The sequence below is a fragment of the Peromyscus eremicus genome, chromosome 13, assembly GCF_949786415.1.
Source record: "Peromyscus eremicus chromosome 13, PerEre_H2_v1, whole genome shotgun sequence".
In the NCBI taxonomy this organism is placed as follows: domain Eukaryota; kingdom Metazoa; phylum Chordata; class Mammalia; order Rodentia; family Cricetidae; genus Peromyscus; species Peromyscus eremicus.
The window spans coordinates 3,983,921-4,002,372 of NC_081429.1; the positions used below are offsets into that span (position 1 = coordinate 3,983,921).

The 18,452-nt window shown below is 37.3% G+C and overlaps 1 protein-coding gene across 4 annotated transcripts in view; it reads right to left on the reverse strand.

The window, feature by feature from the left end:
- Nucleotides 1–18,452, reverse strand: part of Usp40 (ubiquitin specific peptidase 40) — a 78,406-nt gene that overhangs the window by 46,401 nt on the left and 13,553 nt on the right. For all 4 annotated transcript variants that reach the window (XM_059278798.1, XM_059278797.1, XM_059278800.1 and 1 more), the window contains 5 exons: nt 16,894–17,040; nt 14,983–15,126; nt 8,554–8,682; nt 5,171–5,269; nt 3,997–4,104 (listed from right to left, as the gene is read on the reverse strand). In XM_059278798.1, coding sequence (XP_059134781.1) covers nt 3,997–4,104; nt 5,171–5,269; nt 8,554–8,682; nt 14,983–15,126; nt 16,894–17,040 — 627 coding nt within the window. The remainder of the gene's footprint in view (nt 1–3,996; nt 4,105–5,170; nt 5,270–8,553; nt 8,683–14,982; nt 15,127–16,893; nt 17,041–18,452) is intronic.

Sequence of the window (18,452 nt, forward strand, 5' to 3'; positions counted from 1 at the left end):
ACTGCTGATAGTACGCAGTCCAAATTGGACAAGCAGGATGCAAAAGAAGGCAGCTACCAAACTTTGTCAAGACAAGATAGGACAGTCCTTTAAAATTTCTGCTTCACAGAGAAGTTTGTCAGATATTCTAGGCCTGTAGGATGGATGCCCAATGTGGCAGAGCAACCTTCAGTCCAGGCAGCTAGATGTCTCTGTCATTTCTGTATTTTTAAAAGTTGTTCGCTCTGTACTTCCTGTTTACTCAGGTAATATTATATCTTTCTTGGGTCTCTGATGCAGTTGAAGACTAGATAGTTATAGATACAGTTTTCCTTGTTATCAAATTCAGAAAAGAAATCCACAAAAGAGATGTAAAATATATAAGGTTGAGAGACATAAATACTTAAGTTGTTTATCTAAGAAAATGTTTTAAGGTCTAAAAAGATATTTCTAGGTTGGTAATAGAAGTTGTGATAAAGAGTGAATTAGGTACAAAACTTTGGACTCACTAAGATAGGAAAGATAACATAGTATTTTGTCTGAATTTGCCAAATATAAATGGACTGGACATTGTGAATGTAATTCTTACTTGACAATTGTTTTTATTGTATATAGTTTTACTTTGTTAAAGTTAAAATCTTCCCTTTTTATTTAGACAATACCTAATAATTATTCTTATTATATATAGTTTTACTTATGTTAAAGTTAAAACCTTCCTTTTTATTTAGACAAAAAGGAGGAAATGTTGTGAGATATTTGTTTGCATTGACACTTCAAGACTGACAATAAAGTTTATCTTGAATTAGAGGGTGGATTCAGTGATTGGCTGACCAGAATTAGCTATAGAGATTTTGGAGGACCCAGATAGAGGGGCACTTATAGGGAGGGGCTCAGAGAGATTTTCAGCCTTTTCAATTGGTAAGTATGGAGAGTTAAGGTCAGCTTATCACTCCTCCACCACTCTTTGATCAGTTTTTTTTTTTAACCCCAATATCTGACTTCCAAGTTTTTATTGATATCAGAATAACTTAGATAAATGCAACAAACCACGTTGGGGAAAAGGAATAATAGGGAAGGTAATGTGAGAGGAAAATTAATGAGAACAAAGTAGAATGACAAACAGGTTATAAACCAAGATGAAACCTATTACTTTGTATGCTAATCTAAAATTTTTAAAAATAAAAAAAGCAATCTAAATAAAGGCAATTACAAAGTTTAAAAGTATTTTTAATAGTGGTTCACTATAGATCCAGAGTGTTAGAAAAAGTAGTAATCCATGACCAAGCCTCCTTTATTTTAACCTTACTAATCTTCTCTACTATGGAGGATAATAGGGAACTTCAGGTAGTCTGAGCATGGAAAGGCTCAAGTTGCAACCTCAAAGACTATTCAAGTTCTTGCAAAGGAAGAGAAAAAAAAATCTGCCCCATTACTGTCAATTCCTCCTTCTCACTCCCTTCTCTCTCACCTCTATTTCCCTCTTCTGTGTGGTACTGGACATCCTCTCCATTTGCTGACCCCCATCAATCAACACAAAAACTAAGACAACATGGAATGACATTTTTTACAGACTAAAGAAAAAGCATACCCCCATATCCAGCAAAAGTATCATTAAAAACTGAAGGCAGAATAGAGATTTTTCTGATGAACAAAGGCTGAGTATGTTTCCCACTACAGTCTGGAGTCTTAAGAACTGCTGCAGGGTAGGATACTAAAAATAAACCTGGACAAACAGAAAAAGCATTGAACAACAAGATGAATATATAAATTTCTTTAAAAGTCGCCTAAACATTAAAAGTAAAATTAGTCTGTGTAGCAGAACTGAATTCACATGCAGTGGTGAGACGTAAGATAGCAGCAACAGAAAAGGATGGCACTGTGCTACTAGCATCTTACACAGGACAGATCCAGTCTGTTCATCGATCACTAGTAATAACAATATAAAATGTAATCTAGACATTAGTCACTAAAACAGACAGGTGAAAAAATTAAAATAAACTAAAAGTGAGGATGGAAAAACAAAATAGAAGAAAAATAGAAAAATTAGTGATCCAGAAGATTCAAGGACAATCCTATCAATTATTACATTAAATGTAAATGAATAAATACTAAAAACAGGAAGATGTTGACAAACTCTCATTTGACAGCAAACAGAATGGAAGTGATGAGAATCAGGAAAAAGATGTTTTCTTAAAAAGTTTAAAAGCGCCGGGCGGTGGTGGCGCATGCCTTTAATCCCAGCACTCGGGAGGCAGAGCCAGGCGGATCTCTGTGAGTTCAAGGCCAGCCTGGGCTACCAAGTGAGTTCCAGGAAAGGCGCAAAGCTACACAGAGAAACCCTGTCTCGAAAAACCAAAAAAAAAAAAAAAAAGTTTAAAAGCATGTAAACTTCTAGCAAGACCAATGAAAAAGAACTCAACAGCATATATTATCAATACATAAATGGAAAGGAGACATAATTCCAGGCCTTCAAAACTTAAAAGGATAACATGGTAATTTTTCAAATAGCATTATTGACAACAAATATAACAACCATAAAAAGTTAATTAAAAACCTTATTCCACCCTGCAAAAAGAAACTGAGACATGCATAAGAATCTTGAGTAGCTATATTCATACCAGACCAAGTATACCTCATAGGACAGGTATTAGCAGAGATTAAGAAGGACATTTGATGTCAGGAGGCTGTAACAATATTAAATGTTCATATTCTTAGTAATACAGCTTCAAGATATACAAAGAATAGTCATAACTAAAGAAGGAAGGGACAAGCCCATAATTATAACTGGAAGACATAAAAATACCTCTTTTAATAATTCATAGGACAAAAAGAAAAAAATTAGTAAAGGCAGAGAATAAAGACCACTTTTAAGCAATTGATCTCATTGATATTTATCTTTGGTTGTGAGCCTAGCCTTTAATGGCTGAGCCATCTCTACAGGCCCCTCATTGATATTCATGAAACACGACATCACCAACTGCAGAAAACAATGTCTCAAAAACTGAGTCACGAAACAAGTCTCACTAAATTCAAAAGAAATGAGGTCACATCTAATAAGTTCTTACAGCACAATAGTATTAACCAAAAAAATCGGTTTGTAGATAAAATTGAAAGTTACTAGAAATCTCCAAATATTTGGAAATTAAGCACCACATTTTCACACATGGGAAATTACATAATTTTAAACTGAATGATAAGGAGAAGTTACAGGTAAGTTAGTGCTTAGCAAGAAGTCTTAACTTTACAAGCATGTTTTAGAAGACAACTACAAAAAGATGCTAAATTAAATTTCTTGAAGTAGAAACAATTAAAAGTGAGAACATAAATAATAAAATAGAAAACAGATAATAGAGAACATCAACAGCTATATATTCAATTGCATCAAAAGCAAAGGTTGGCTTTTTTGAAAAGCCTTTCCACAACAACCTCAATAACAACCTATGAACACTGATGGGAAGAAAGAAGCAAGGATATAAATCTTATTCATGAGAAGTGAAAAAGAAACCAAAAGTTCAAGTTCTAAAGACGTGAAAAGGATAATACGGGACATTTTGAACCAATTTTATGCCAGGAAATTAGAGCTCATAGACAGAGTCTCTAAAACCACATCATTACAAACAAATTCAAGCAGTGGAAAGTGAGCTTTTCTAATGGCCGAATTACTCACTTAACACTCAGAAGAGCAGGTCAATGCTTTGTTCTCTGTGAAGTTGCTGCATTTCTTGTAACACTAGTTCTTGAGTCCGATTTAAACCCAGGAGCCAAATGCCTGGCTTGACTACTCCTTGAGCTTTAGAGTAACTTCTTAGTGATTAACAGCTTCTTTTTCTGCTTATGTCTTCCTAAATAACCTAAATACAATGTATGTGATCTGTAACCTCCCAGAAGAATTCTAACCACTAAACAAAAAGACTGATTACTTTTTATGTTTTAAAGCTCCTTTTACATAGGAACTCATGTTGCTAGGCATGATACGGTTCTTGGGATGAGGACTGCCTATGTTGACGCCAGCACTACCTTTCGCAATGGTCCATGCTGTTTTCTGTACTTCTTGTTCCAAGATATTCCCGTCTTTTTCAAGAGTTTCTGGCCCAGCTGATCAACAGGAATTTGATTGGTCTCCTCCTTATGAAAGAAATACAGTCAGTTAACATCTGATGAGAAATAATGACACTATAAATTCAGAGGGATCAAAAGGAGTACACCTGCTTATCTTCCCTAGAGCACAAACTTATAATGAGATCAATCAGACTATATGTTTTTAAAGTAACCTTAAGTGCCAGTTTAGAAGACCTTCAATTTGAAAACCCATTTGCCAAGGGTCTCAGACAGAAATTCAAAGAGCACCATGCAGAGGGAGTTCTGCAGTTTGCCACATTCCTAACATTATTTATGATTTTGGAAGAACAAACAAGGAAGAAGGAAGATGTCGCTGACACAGGTTTTATATCTTCCTAAGATTAATAGGCTGTACCTTTAGCCCCTAATACTTCAGAATAGGATGTGCTTAGAGATAAGGACTCCAAAGACACAGGTTAAAATGCTCTTTTGTTTGTTTGGAAATAGGGTCTTATGTTGCCCAGGCTAGCTATGTAACTGAGAATGACTTTGAACTTCTGACCCTCTTACTTCTACCTCCCAAGTTCTGGGATTATATGGCACTTCATACACTACTTTATGTGGTACTAAAGATTGAAACTGGGTCTTGTATATGCTAGACAAGCATTTTACCAACTGGGCCACATTCCTGGTACTTGTCTTTTTTGCAAGTGCTTCCAGTATCAGGACAAATAGATTTTTCTTTGAAACAGGCTCTCATTCTGTAGCCCAGGCTGGCCCCAAATTCAAGATGTTTCTTCTGCTTCAGCCTCTCAAAATGAGAGATTAAAGAAAAAAGCCACCATACCTAATGATTAAGTTCAAATGAATCAGGGTGTGGTGGCCCATACCTTTAATCCCAGCACTGGGGAGGTAAAGGCAGGCAGATCTTTGTGAGTTCAAGGCCAGTTTGGTCTACAAAGCAATGAGACCTTGTTTTTTGAAAAAAAAAAAAAAAAAAAAAAAAAGTTAAAAGGAAACTGTATTTCAATTTAGATATCCTCATATAAATTACACCACATACACAAACACAATACACACAGGTATATATAATACTTACTTGCACATAAATATGTACAAAGACCCACTTTACCTGCAATAAGATTGTTTTTAGAATCATCAGTGGGTCATCAGCCTCCTCTTCTTCATTCTGAAGATCTTTCAAATGCACATCCATATCATTTATCTCTTCCTAAGAAGGAAAATAGTGTTTCACAGATGCCAGTTTAAAGGAAATAACCAAATAAAAATGTTTAAGCCACTGGAGGATGAAAGGTAAAACTATCATTATAAGCTATACAAGCTGGAGAATCAGGCAATTTTACACAATTTACTTAGTCTCTCTGGTTTTACATACAAATTAGGACTATGAGACAAAGAAAGACTCTAGCTTGTAGTTGTGTAAGAATGGCCTCCATCAGCTCATATATTTAAATGCTTAGTCACTAGGGAGTGAACTATTTGAGAAGGATGAGGAGATATGACCTTGCTGGAGTAGGTGTGGCTTTGTTGGATGAAGTATATAACTGGGGTGGGCTCTGAGGTTTCAGAAAGTTCATACTAGGCCCAGTGTGCCTTTCTCTTTTTGCTTCCATGATCTCTGACATGATGATGGACTAAACCTCTGAACTATAAGCAAGCCCCCAATTAAATGCTTTCTTTTGCCTTATTATGGTGTCTCGTCACAGCAATAGAACAGTGACTAAGACATAGTACAATACACATAGTGGGTTCCAACATTTTCCAGCTAAGAAACGTGGTATCTCATAAAATTTGTGTTCATTACCATTCATTTAAAAATATTTTTTGGTCTTCACTAGTATGTTTACAGTTTCTTGTTTTGGTTTAAGGAAATCCTACCCATTTTTGTATGCTCAACTTAAACATTGACTTCTATTTCCTTATCATTCAAAAAGTTAACAACCCAGGCTATGCACGGTGGCACATGTCCCTTGCTAGGCAAATTTTGTTGACTTTAAAAAACATATAGTTGGGCAGAGGTGGCATACTCCTTTAATACTCAGCACTAAGCAGAGACAGGTGGATCTCTAGTTCCAGGACAGCCAGGGTTACACAGAGAAACCTTGTCTCGAAAACAAAAAACACAAAAACAAAAACAAAAATACATATAACACTTTGCAAAAGTATTTTTTTTTTTGTTTCTGTTTTGAGATGGTCTTGAACTCAGAGATCCACCTGCTTCTTCTGCCTTCAGAGTGCTGGGATCAAAGGCATTGGCTCCACAAGTTTTTTTGTTTTATTTTTTTTTTTGTCTTTGTAAATTATAACTTTCTTAGATTTCTGATTTTTTAAAAAAGATTTATTTATTTTATGTATGAGTGCTTATACTTCATGTGTCATTGGTGCCCTCAGAGGCCTGAAGACGGTGTTATATCCCTTGGAACTAGAGTTACAGATGATTGTGTGTTCCCATGGAAGTGCTGGGAACTGAGCCCAGGTTCTTTCCCAGAGCAGCAAGCTGAGCCTTTTCTCCAGTCCAATGAAAAAGAATTTTAAACTAGCTAAAAAGTATTTTAAAACTAGCTAACTGCTAATTGATAACATTAAGAAAAAAGTAGTTAAGAAATAACAGATTATGGTAGACCAGATCTATCATCTTTGGCAACTCATTAAAAATGATAAAGCAGACAAAACAAAAGCATCTTTTCTTTTTAAGTTGATTCTTTTAGTAAGTATACAAAATAATAATTTTCATTGTCAACTTGACAAACTCTAAAATCACCTGGGAGGTAGGCCTCTGGGCATGCCTGGGGGGAATTATCTTGATTGGGTGACTGAGGTGGGATGACTCACTCACTATGGGTGGCACCATTCCCTGGGCTGAGATCCCAGACTGTATAAAAGAAAATGTGCACTGAATACAAGCATTCATTTCCCTCTGCTTCCTGACCAAAGATGTACTGTGACCAGCTGCATCCTCGAGCTCTTGACCCCATAACTTCCCTGCCATGATGTACCCCCTTCCTCCTTTGGCCAGACATTTTAGCACAGCAACAAGATAGTAACTAAGCCCAGCCCTGCTGACAGTACCCATTTCAATGCTCATACAGAACAGCTTCAGGGAAGGAAGCCTAGGGCTGACTCAAATCAGAGAGAAACAACCAATTCTCCAATTCTTTGGCACCAACTGAATGTCCTACATCTCCACTCAATTCTGACACTAGCTATGTGGTAAAAGATCCCACCTGCTGAGGAGTCAGTCTCAAAAGATTGGTCCTGGTCTAGAGAGTGAGTTCCAGGACAGCTACGGCTACACAGAGAAACCCTGCCTCAAAAAAACACCAAAAAACGAAAAACAAAAAACAAAGAACAACAACAACAACAAAACCCACAGAAAAAAAAGAAAAAAAAATATATCAAGCTCACACGAAAATCCACATTCTACTTATTCTCTTTTGTTTGTATTGAATCAGGGTCTTACTCTGTAGACCAGGATTGCCTGAAACTCTCTGTAGCCCAGACTGGCCTCAAACTCATGGTGATTCTCTTGCCTCAGCCTTTCAAGTGCCAGACTTATAGGTGCCCATTTTCTTCAGAGTCCCCTTGATTTTGTGAGGAGACAGGACTTTAATAGATAAGCAACTGGGTGTGACAGCCCTCCCCTATGCCTGGAGTCCCAGCACTTGGGACAGGCAGGATAAGTATCAGCTACAAGACACCATAGACTGCAAAGTAAGACAGTGTCAAATAGACAGACTAACAGAAAACACAAAATCAAACCACCAGATAGACAATGAAGAGAACACAAAGCCTGTTCCTTCAAGTCACACTAACAGCAGAAGATTCTAACATTTCTAGAGAAGAGCAAGTCACTGCTGAAGAAATGAACACAAAATTTCAAAGAGATCTAGAACCTACAACCCTAGGGAAAGACAGAAGAATCATTAAACCTGAAAATAAAATAGCATGTGACTGTTTTATGAGTTAACAGGCTGCCAGCTGGAAAAATGACACAACCTGAAAGCAGCTGAGCAAAACTACAGGGAAAGCAGAGACAAGTGCCCTCAGGCTGGCCTGGCTCCGAGGCAGGTGCACCTTTCAAGTCCAGAGCAAGGCCTTGTGCTACTGAAAAAGGCTGAAACAGACAATGTTAAAGGTCTGTGGATTTGATGGAGGGCTAGGGAAGAGAATATCCTTGTGTTTAGTAGGCAAACACAAAGCATTTACAAGCAAAGGGGCCAGACACTCTCAACTTTAATCCAAATTGTTCACTAAAGTGAGGTCACTAGTGTGTAGGAGTCTATGCCATGTGCACAAATATGACAAAGGTAAACAACTGGAGATTCTAGGTAGAGGGCACACAGGAGCTGTACATGTAAAATGAACCTTCAGGACTACGAAAGTTTTCTAAAGGAGGGGTATATACTAAAGGCAAAATGATCAACAGAATACTGTAACAGGAACAGAAATGTAACAAAATTACAAACTTATTTCTAAACAAATTTGTTAGCTTACTTGACATTGCCAGTTTCCTAGATGATCAACATCTTTAATGTACACATGGTAATGACCTCCATAGCAGCCACCTTTGTGGATAATGACGGAGAAGAGGTCATACATATATTCTGTGTCATCCAGTTCACTCTAAAAGAAGAAAAATAAACACTGATACAGTTTAATAAGGTGAGATACATAATCAAAGGGAAGAGAACCCCCTACCCCTGAAACTAGTAAGAAACATCCTTGTAGTATTCATATTTCACTGTAATGCCCCTTTGCTGCTGAGTCTCAAAATGATTAGAATGCTATCACTGTATTTAAGGATAAATAAAGATAAATTTAAATAATTGGGCTTAAATTAAAATTTTTTTTTTGTCTTTGAGGATGGCCTCAAATTCTTGGAGATCTTCCTTCCTTGGCTTCTTATGTGTTAAGATTATAGGCATGAACCACTATGCACAACTGAATTTTAAGTCTTAACTTAACAGATTTATTGCCGATCATACCACATTGAACACATGCATCTGAAGATGTTATTTTTACTGGCATTAACTAAGATAATGAGTCTGTGTTAGAGACTGTTAGTAAAGAAAGCCGTCTTTGTATTATGCCCATCATGCTGTTTAGGACATATGCTCTTTTCCTACCCAAACTGTCTGATATCCCAAGAAGGATGCTGTGTACCTTCAAGTCAAGGCTCTCTCCTGGCATGTTAGTTCCCTGCACAGAATAGTAACTCAGCAATTGTGAACATCACCTGGTCTTGTTCAGAGGCGGTTAGTTTAGTGGAATGAACAGGTTCCTCTATGATCAACCTCTTCTATAATATACTATGCAATCAATCTCAAGTAACCCAACAGTAAACTCCTACAGTAACAATGAAAAAATTATATTATATTTAAGAGATACTTTAAATTCCAGATGCAGAAGGAAAAGGAAAAGCCAGCTATGGTGGCACACCTCTGTAATTCCAGCACTTGGGAGACCATCCTTAGCTACACAGCAGGTTTTATGCTAGCCTGGGCTACATGAGGCCCTGTCTATAAAAACAACAACAAAAAGAAAGAAGAAAAGACATAGAAAGAAGAGAGAGATGTGGGAGAGAGCAAGCAAAGGGAGGAAAGGAGGCAATGAAGCCTTAGTCTTTTCATTCTAGGAGTGTGAACCACAGGACATGAGATATGAGGTCTCTTCTGGCTTTGAACTCAGTGTCATCAGCAATGTAAAATGTGCACATGGGTGTTACCTGGGAGATACAAGTGACTGGAAGAATTTTATTTCCTTAACTATAGTTTTTAAGTGGGCAACATTTAAAAAATATCTTATTAAGACAAAAGACAAGACACAGAAAGATAAAAAATGACATTTTTTCTCAATATAGAAATTCAAAAGTAAAATTAATGTGGAGTTTCTAGAGCCTTTTTTGATATATTAAAATATGTTAGAATCATGTGACAAACTGCCTTTTATAAAAGGAAAAACAATTATATTAATAGCTCTAGGAAAATAATTTTTTGAGTGTTTCAGTAACAGGCTTAGAGCCAGCAGGCACTACTAGATCCCAGGGATTCATGTAACAAAACAAATAAATAGCACAGAGCTCAGCAGTGAGGCCCAAAATAGAGGAAGGCTCAGCTATGAAGTTAAAAAAAATTATATATATATATATATAAAATTTTTTTTAACACAGAAATTCAATAGCTGGATGTTTGTAAATAAAACAATTACCTGTAATAAGAAACAGGTAGAATGATGGAAAAAATAGAGAACCTGGAAATAAATGACAAAACTATGCCCACTTAATTTTTGACATACATTGGATAAAAGGCAGTCAATTCAACAATGGCTCTAGCAGAACTGGGTTTCTACTTGTAGAAGATGAAGTTAGATTTTTATCTTTCACCTTGTACAAAAATCTGTTCAAATTGTATCACAGACCTTAATTTAAAGCCTGCAACCCTGAAATTTCTAGAACATAAGGGGACATCTTTCAAGATAATGGAGAAGGCAAAAACTTTTTGAATAGAATACTAATACACAGGAACTAACCCACTATCAAAAAATGGGACTAAACAAAAATAAAAGATTCTGTACAGCAAAGAAACAATCAGCAGAATTAACAGACAGTGCATAGGATAGGAGGAAGGCATTCACAGCCACACTTCAGACAAGGGGCTGATATCAGAATTTACCAAGAAATGCAGACATTAAATGCCAAGGAAATAAAACTGCCAGTCAACACAAAGGCAGACAAATTTAATAGACAGTTAATTTTCAATAAAATAAAATAAAATAACTAAAGAAACACAAATGGCCAATAATTACTTTAAAAGTGCTCAAATCCCTAGCCAAATACTTTGAGATGCTCCCCCTGACCACAATCAGAACGGCTCTCATCAACAAATGTGGCAACTGATACAGGTGAGGATGTGGAGAGAAATGAACCCTTAGCCACTGTTGTTGGGGGTTTAAGTTAATACAGCCATTGTGGAAATCAGTTTGGAGATTTCTCAAAAAATTCAAACTATAACTACCATACAACCCAGCTACTTCACTCCTGGGTATATAATATACCCAGAGAACTCCATACCTTATTGTCTTAGTTAGGGTTCCTACTGCTGTGATGAAACACCATAAACAACTTGGGGAGGAAGAATTTATTTGGCTTACTTATCTGGAGTCACAGCCCACTGAGGGAAGCCTGGGCAGGAACTCAAACAGGGAGGGACCCTAAGGCAGGAGCTGATGCAAAGGCCATGGAGGAATGCTGCTTAGGTTTTGCTCTGCCTGCTTTCTTAGAGAACCCAGGACTACCAGCCCACAGGTGGAACAACCCATGGGCTGGGTTCTTCCAAATCAACCACTAAGAAACTGCCCTACAGGCTTGCCTGCAGCAAGATCTTATGGGGGCATTTTCTCAATTGAGGTTCCTTTCTCTCAGATGACACTAGCTGTGTCAAGTTGACATAAAAACTAGATAGGACAATTGACCCCTTGTCAATCTGACATACCAATATAACACTGTTTAGCCATACTCTTTCTTGTTCATCCCCAAGAGCACACATTAATAAACATAACACTATAAAACATTCCAACTTTTAAAAGTCCCATAACCTTTAAAAATTCAAACAATGTTAGAATTCCTAGCCATTCCCCCAGCTACACCACTGCACATGTGCTCCCTTGTACCCAGGCAAGATGCTTAGTCATCCTAGGGCCTTAGGTCCTATGTTATTCATGTGCTGCATGATCACATAATTTATGCACATACATGGCATAGCTACGTAAGCCCATATGCGCATGTGTGGGAGGGGGAACCTATGAAAGCAGGTTCCACCTATTCCTCCCCTCTCTTCCTACATGAAGATCATTCCATAGGCCTCTGCACACCCTTCTGTTCCCTTTTCTTAATAAACTGTTATAGCGGGTTTTGTTGTGCCTCGTGGCTTTTCTCGAATGGTAAAAAGCACTGCTTAATAAATAACACTTAAAACTGCAGTCTCTTTAAAATATTCAAACTCTAAAAATCCAAGGTATTTTTAAAAGTTCAGAGTCTCTCAACTGTGAGCTCCTGTAAAATAAGAAATAAAAAACACTTTCTTACTTTGAGAGGGAAGAGCCAGGGCATATTCACAATCTGAATCAAGCTAAACCAACTTGAACAGTATAAATAACTCAGTGTTCAATGTCTGGGATTCGCTCATGATCTAGGCTCCCCGAAAGGGCCTGGGTCACCTCTCCAGCTCTACCTTCTTCAGCTCACACAGATTGTCTTCTAGGCTCAGGTCAGTTCCACTCCATGGCTCCTGCTGTCTTTGGTGATCTTCCCATGGTACTGGCATCTCCACAATGCTGCAACTGGGCTGCACTTTCTCCAATAGACTCTCATGGGCTCTCTTCATGGCACTATGCCTTAACTTCCTCCCATGACCCTTTCAAAACTGGGGCTCCAACTGCTACTGAAGTCCCAGAGGCTGCACTTTCACCAGTGACCTCTCTTGACCTCTCAGAGTACCAAGCCTCAGATGTTCTCTATGACCCTTTCATGCTTTCAAAACAAGTACCATCTGGGAGACTCTTACACAATACCAGTTCAGCTGCCAGCTCAAGGTACAACCCTGGCTGCCTCTGGAACACAGCTTCTGTGTATTGACCCCAAGAAAATAACTTCCAGAAGATTTCACCTCAATGATTCTGCTCTCTTCTTAATCACTGCTAATTACTCAGCTCTAACTGACCAGCATCAATTGTCCCAGTAAAGGAAAGGTTTCACTTTAGTGGTTCTGGTCTTTTGTTAATCATGCTGAGTCTTCAGCCCCAGCTGACCACAATCACAGACTTAATTCAAAATAGCAAATAGCCAAGATAGAGTCTTTAAATGTCCCCTTGAACTTTACAAGCCAGGCCTCCATCTGCACTGTTCTCAGTATTATCTTCCGAGCTCCAACAGAAAACCCACAGAGATCTCAACACTCAATGGCTTTTTTAGCCCAAGTTCCAAAGTCCTTCCACAATCCTCCACCAAACAACATGGTCAGGTTTGCCACAGCAATACCCTACAATCTTGGCATCAATTTCCATTTTAGGGTTACTGTTGTTCTGATGAAACACCATAACCAAAAGCATCTTGGGGAGTAAAGTGTTTTATTTGGCTTACATATCTCGAGTCATGGTCCACTGAGGGAAGCCAAGGCAGGAACTTGAACCTGATGGGAACCTGGAGGCAGAAGCTGATGCAGAGACATGGAGGAGTACTGCTTACTTATTCACTCATGGCTTACTCAGCCTGCTTTCACATAGAACCCAGGACCACCACCCCATGGGTGGCACCACCCACAATGGGCTGGGTCCTTCCAGATCAATCACTAATTAAGAAAACGCTCTACAGGCTTGCCTGCAGTCAGATCTTATGGAGTTATTTTCTCAGTTGAGCTTGCTTCCTCTCAGATGATATTAGCTGGTATCAAGGTGACATAAAAACTGTCTAGAACGTTTACTATTGAGATATTTGCAACCCCATGTTTATTACTGCTTTTTTCACTATAACAAAGAATTGGAATCAGTCAACCAAAATGTCGTCAATAGACAAGTGGATAATGGAAATTTGGTGTGTATATATACATACCAAATATATATGTATATATTCATATATATATATACATGAATATTAAGCAGCTCTAAAAAATATAATAACAAAATTTGCATAAAAAATCCCACATGGTATCCCTCATATGTGGATATATACCAAGTCAATAATATGCACATGTGGGTACAGTATAACAAGTGGGAAAGAGAAGAAGAAAGGCTAAATATAATAGGATGAGGAAGAACTGAGTGTAGGCAATGGCTATGAGCTATGAAAGAGGATATAAGGTTTATTATTGTTCTAGTTCTAATTTTGCCATGGTCTTTTAATTTTTGGTGGTGGGCAGGTTCATAAAAATATATTTGATTGTGAAAGTGTAAAATCAACGTGAAGCTCCACAGCTTCAGAATGGCTATCTGTATAGAAGTTCGCTGAGCTCTAAACACTTAGGGTCTGGTTAATTTCACTGTATGACGTTTTTTTTATTTGCAACTTTTTTTTTTATAATAAAGTTTATTTTAAAAAAAGAAATACATGAGTCCTCACTCTGATTTTGGTATATATACATGAGTAACATAAAATATTTTAAAATGCCTTAAAAAGTAGGTTAATTTAAGAATTAATTTGATTTCAAAATATTTTTTTTCCTGTGTCTTAAGGATTCCACTGTTCTGCTGCTGCCATTTGGTGGCACTGCAGATGAAGCCATATTCTTGCCCTGCCAGGCAAGTGTTCTATAGTAGCTGTACCCTGGCCTTGCAAACTCTAGGAAAGTTCCATTTGCCTGTGCAAGTTCTAGATATGAACTCATTACTACACTCACATTAAACTAAATCTAAACAGCAAAGTAACAAAATTACTGGTCATTTTTCTAAAAGCAGGTAATTTATAGTTTGGTTTATAAATTTTCATCTTAAAGATTTTTCAAGAAGAATTTAACAAAAAAAACTGAGATACTTTAGATATTCAAAAGGACTGTCAGGCATGGTACCACAGGCTGTAATCTTAACCCATAAAATAGATAGAGGTTGAGTTCAAGGCCAACCTGGGCTGTAAAAGATCCTGTTTCAAAGAAAAAAGAACAAAAGGAGAAATTCAAAAAGAGTGTAAGAAAACCAATTTGGACCACTCTCTCCTCCTAGGAGACATGAACTTTCGGCCATGTCTGAAGATGTTCTGGCTTGTCTGTTGAGTAGGGATGCATACACGTTATACGATTCAGGAGGCAGTCACCATGACAAAGAATTATTTAACTCAAAATATTGATAAGACCATGGTTGAGAAATCCTATAATAAACTGAGTATTTTAATCTTGGGAAGGAAGGAAAGAGAAAGAATTCAAAAATAAAGGTTCAAACCTGTTCACAAAAAGGCTTGAGATTGATCCGGAGGGGGAACGTATAACAGCTCGTTTCCTTGTAGCGTTCACATTTCACAAAATCAAAATTAAATCTTAGTAATGAAATAGTAAGAAAAGGAGGCAGCTTACGCAATTTGGCAGACTGTAAAAAGAAAAATTAACAAAGTTTTAAAAATGAAAGGATACATAATGCTATGTAAAATAGTAAAAAATGACATAAATATGTCCTTAAGTCATACAAATGCATACTGAATTCAATATAAACTTAAATCACACAAGCAGATTCTGAATTCAATATAAATTCATTTACTTTATGGAACTAAGGATGGTATTGCGCAATTGTGCTTACAGGAAAAAAATTTATGCTTTTAGGATTGTTATCTAAATTACTATTTGATAAGTGTGTCCTAAATGGGTGCTCCCTCTCTGTTATTATTCAGTTCCTGCCTAGCCCTTGGCCTTTCACCTTGCTCCTTGCTCCTTTGCTTCACCTAGCAAACACACAATCTTATTCAGTGAAGAAGTAGAACTCTGAATGATTCAAAGTTGTACATGTATATATATATTTTTTCTAGAGAGAAGATTTATAGTTGTCATTAGACAGTGAAAAGAGACTCTTGACTCCCCAGGGTTCAAGATCTACTGATGAGGTTTTATTTGTTGTTCTTTTAAGATTTATTTTTATTTTGTGTATGGGTGTTTTGTCTGATTCTCTGGGACTGAAGTTACAAATGGTTGAGAGTGGTGGGTGCTGAGAATCTATTCCAGTCCTCTGGAAGAGTAGCCAGTGCTCTTAACCACTGAGCCACCTATCCAGCCCCTATCTGTTGTTTCCTAAGTTCAAAAGCAGACATCTTATTGCTGTTTTAATTCCTCACTTTAAAACAAAATACTAATTAAGCTGCTTTTTAAGAGTCATCAGCTGTCCCCAATGCTCCTGCACTGGTGGCCTCAGGGAAGAAAAATGCTTCCCTGCAGAAATCAATAATTATATATGTTTAACATTACTAAATACATACTTAAAGTTACAATTTCATATATCCTATGGGTTAAAAAAGGTGAAATAAGGCTAGGAATAGTAGTGTATACTTTATAATCCCAGGATTTAGAAGGAGGAGGAATGAGAGTTTGGAGATAACCTGGGCTATATAGCAAGTTCCTGGCTAGCCTAGGCTACACAGAAAGACTGTCTGAAAACAACAAAATAAAAAAAGTAATCATTATAACATGGAATACTTCTAAACTTATTCCAAAGATGCACCTAAAATAAACAAGAAACTCAACTCTAATATGGCTAGGAAAAAGTGCCACATTGGTCAGAGGTGGGAGCTGAGAGGAAGGCTAGAGAGGTACAGCAAATGGCACATCCAAGTCAGAGGAATGGAAAATGCTCTAAAATGCTCTAATCACACACACACACACACACACACACACACACACACACACACACACCCTCTAATAATAATTTTATATTAATATTAAAGAATTACTAATACTTAGCAGATCTGCTAACACTAGCTTTTGTTGTAAATTAACCATGTAAAATACATTAAAAACCCATTTCACACAGAAATCACATACAGCTGTGCAAGTATGTTGAAAAAGAAATATACTTGGTTGCTAGGGGAGATAAAGGAGGGAAAAACAAACTCAAAAAGGTTTTCCAAATCTGTCTTCTGAAGACAGCCATTCATAGGCCAGACTCCTGGAGAATAAGTAAACTCATGTAGAACACATAACTCTTCCCTTAACTGGCACAACACACTAGCATGAGGCCAGTTTTCAGCTTCTGAGGTATTGCCGTCTGTAGTATTCAAAGCAATTAAGTGTATCTTCCTGACTTCACATAGATGACTTCAGCTGGCATATCTTCCTGTCTATAGGCATGAAGGAAGGAAGGCATGGTTACCTTTGCTGCTTTAACTAGCCGGTCACAGGTTCCACAGTGGTACAGGTTATCACAGTCGAAAACTTCCTCTTCCACATACATGTTCCAGAGTGCATCTTCTAAACCAGATACGTTTTTGACTGCTACTGTCAGATCCAAGAAGTCTTCCTGAAATATAAAAGAATATTACACTGAGAGAACAAATGATTTCACAGAAGTTTACAACTGAAATATATATTGGGAGTGATCAAATATATATATATATATATATTCTTCTATTTGCACATAAGAAGATATATATGCCATGGTTATATATTGTAAATTCTTATCACTAAATTATTATTCTTTCTAAGTCAAACTATAATTTTGTTTAAAGTACATTAAGAAAATAGTTTATAAGAAAAAGGTTTATGAGTTTAAATGTAGATGCAATAAACCTCATGTTTCCCCAGGAAATAAATTATAAAAAGATACATACCTGAGTTTAAGTACTACACACACACAACACATAACGCATACGCGTATGTACACACACACACACACGCACGCACGCACGCACGCACGCACGCACACGCACACGCACACGCACACATACACACAGTTGGTTAGTGTTGCTTTAATCTTTAAAATGATAATAGCAACCCCTAGGCAGAGTTGAATTTTTCTAATGTAAACTTCCTCATTTTCTTTTGCTAAGATTGGTTTAAAATATGCCAAGAAAAAAATATTTTGATACAGAGTAAACAGGTATTTCTATGAAAATTAAAAAGATGGCACTTTGTAAAAAGGAAATCTCCTAAATCTACTGTGGGAACCCACTAAGTTTTCCTAGTGAGAACTGAGCTTGCTTTACCCAGCAGAGCTGCATTAGCATGTGTATGGTTACTAAGCGATTGGAAGGGTCTACACCTGGCTGAGCTGGGGGGGGGGGATCTTTACTCCACCCCTTGGCATTCCTATAAATAGCCCTTTAGAAGAGACAGAAGGGGCCAGTGGATAATGATCCAGGTCCTCCCCAGGCTATCCTGTGTTTCTGTTTTTCTCCCTTCCATCCTTCTATCTAATATCTCTTATCCCTCTCTGCTCAAGAGTTCCCTGTCATAAAATGTGGGAGTTAGTCTCCCAGCTGGGCTCCCACAAATGGTTCCAGGAACAGGGACAGGGGATTTGGCAAAGGGAGAGAAAGGGCATCATGGGTATAAGGGGGCATGCCTGATAAGGAATTAAAAATAAAGGCGATAGTATTTTATTGTCAGGAGTGAAAGTAAGGCAGCTGAATGCTGAAGTTGAAAAGTGAAGCTGCAGTGAATATTTCTATCTAGGTTTCTTTCTTTTCTCTCTTAATTTCTACCTATAAAAATGAAAAAAAAATAAGGTAGAATGTAGGAATATAGTGTAGAAAAAAACCTAGGGCAAGAAGGAAAAAAAATATAAGGTAGAATCTAGGAATATAGTATAAGAAAAAACTTAGGATAAGATAAGCAACAGGATAGAGGAACTATGTCCTTGATTTTCCAACTCTGGGTCTATGAATGCAAACTCCTGGGGAAGAATCAGAGAAAATACATCAAAGATGAGAA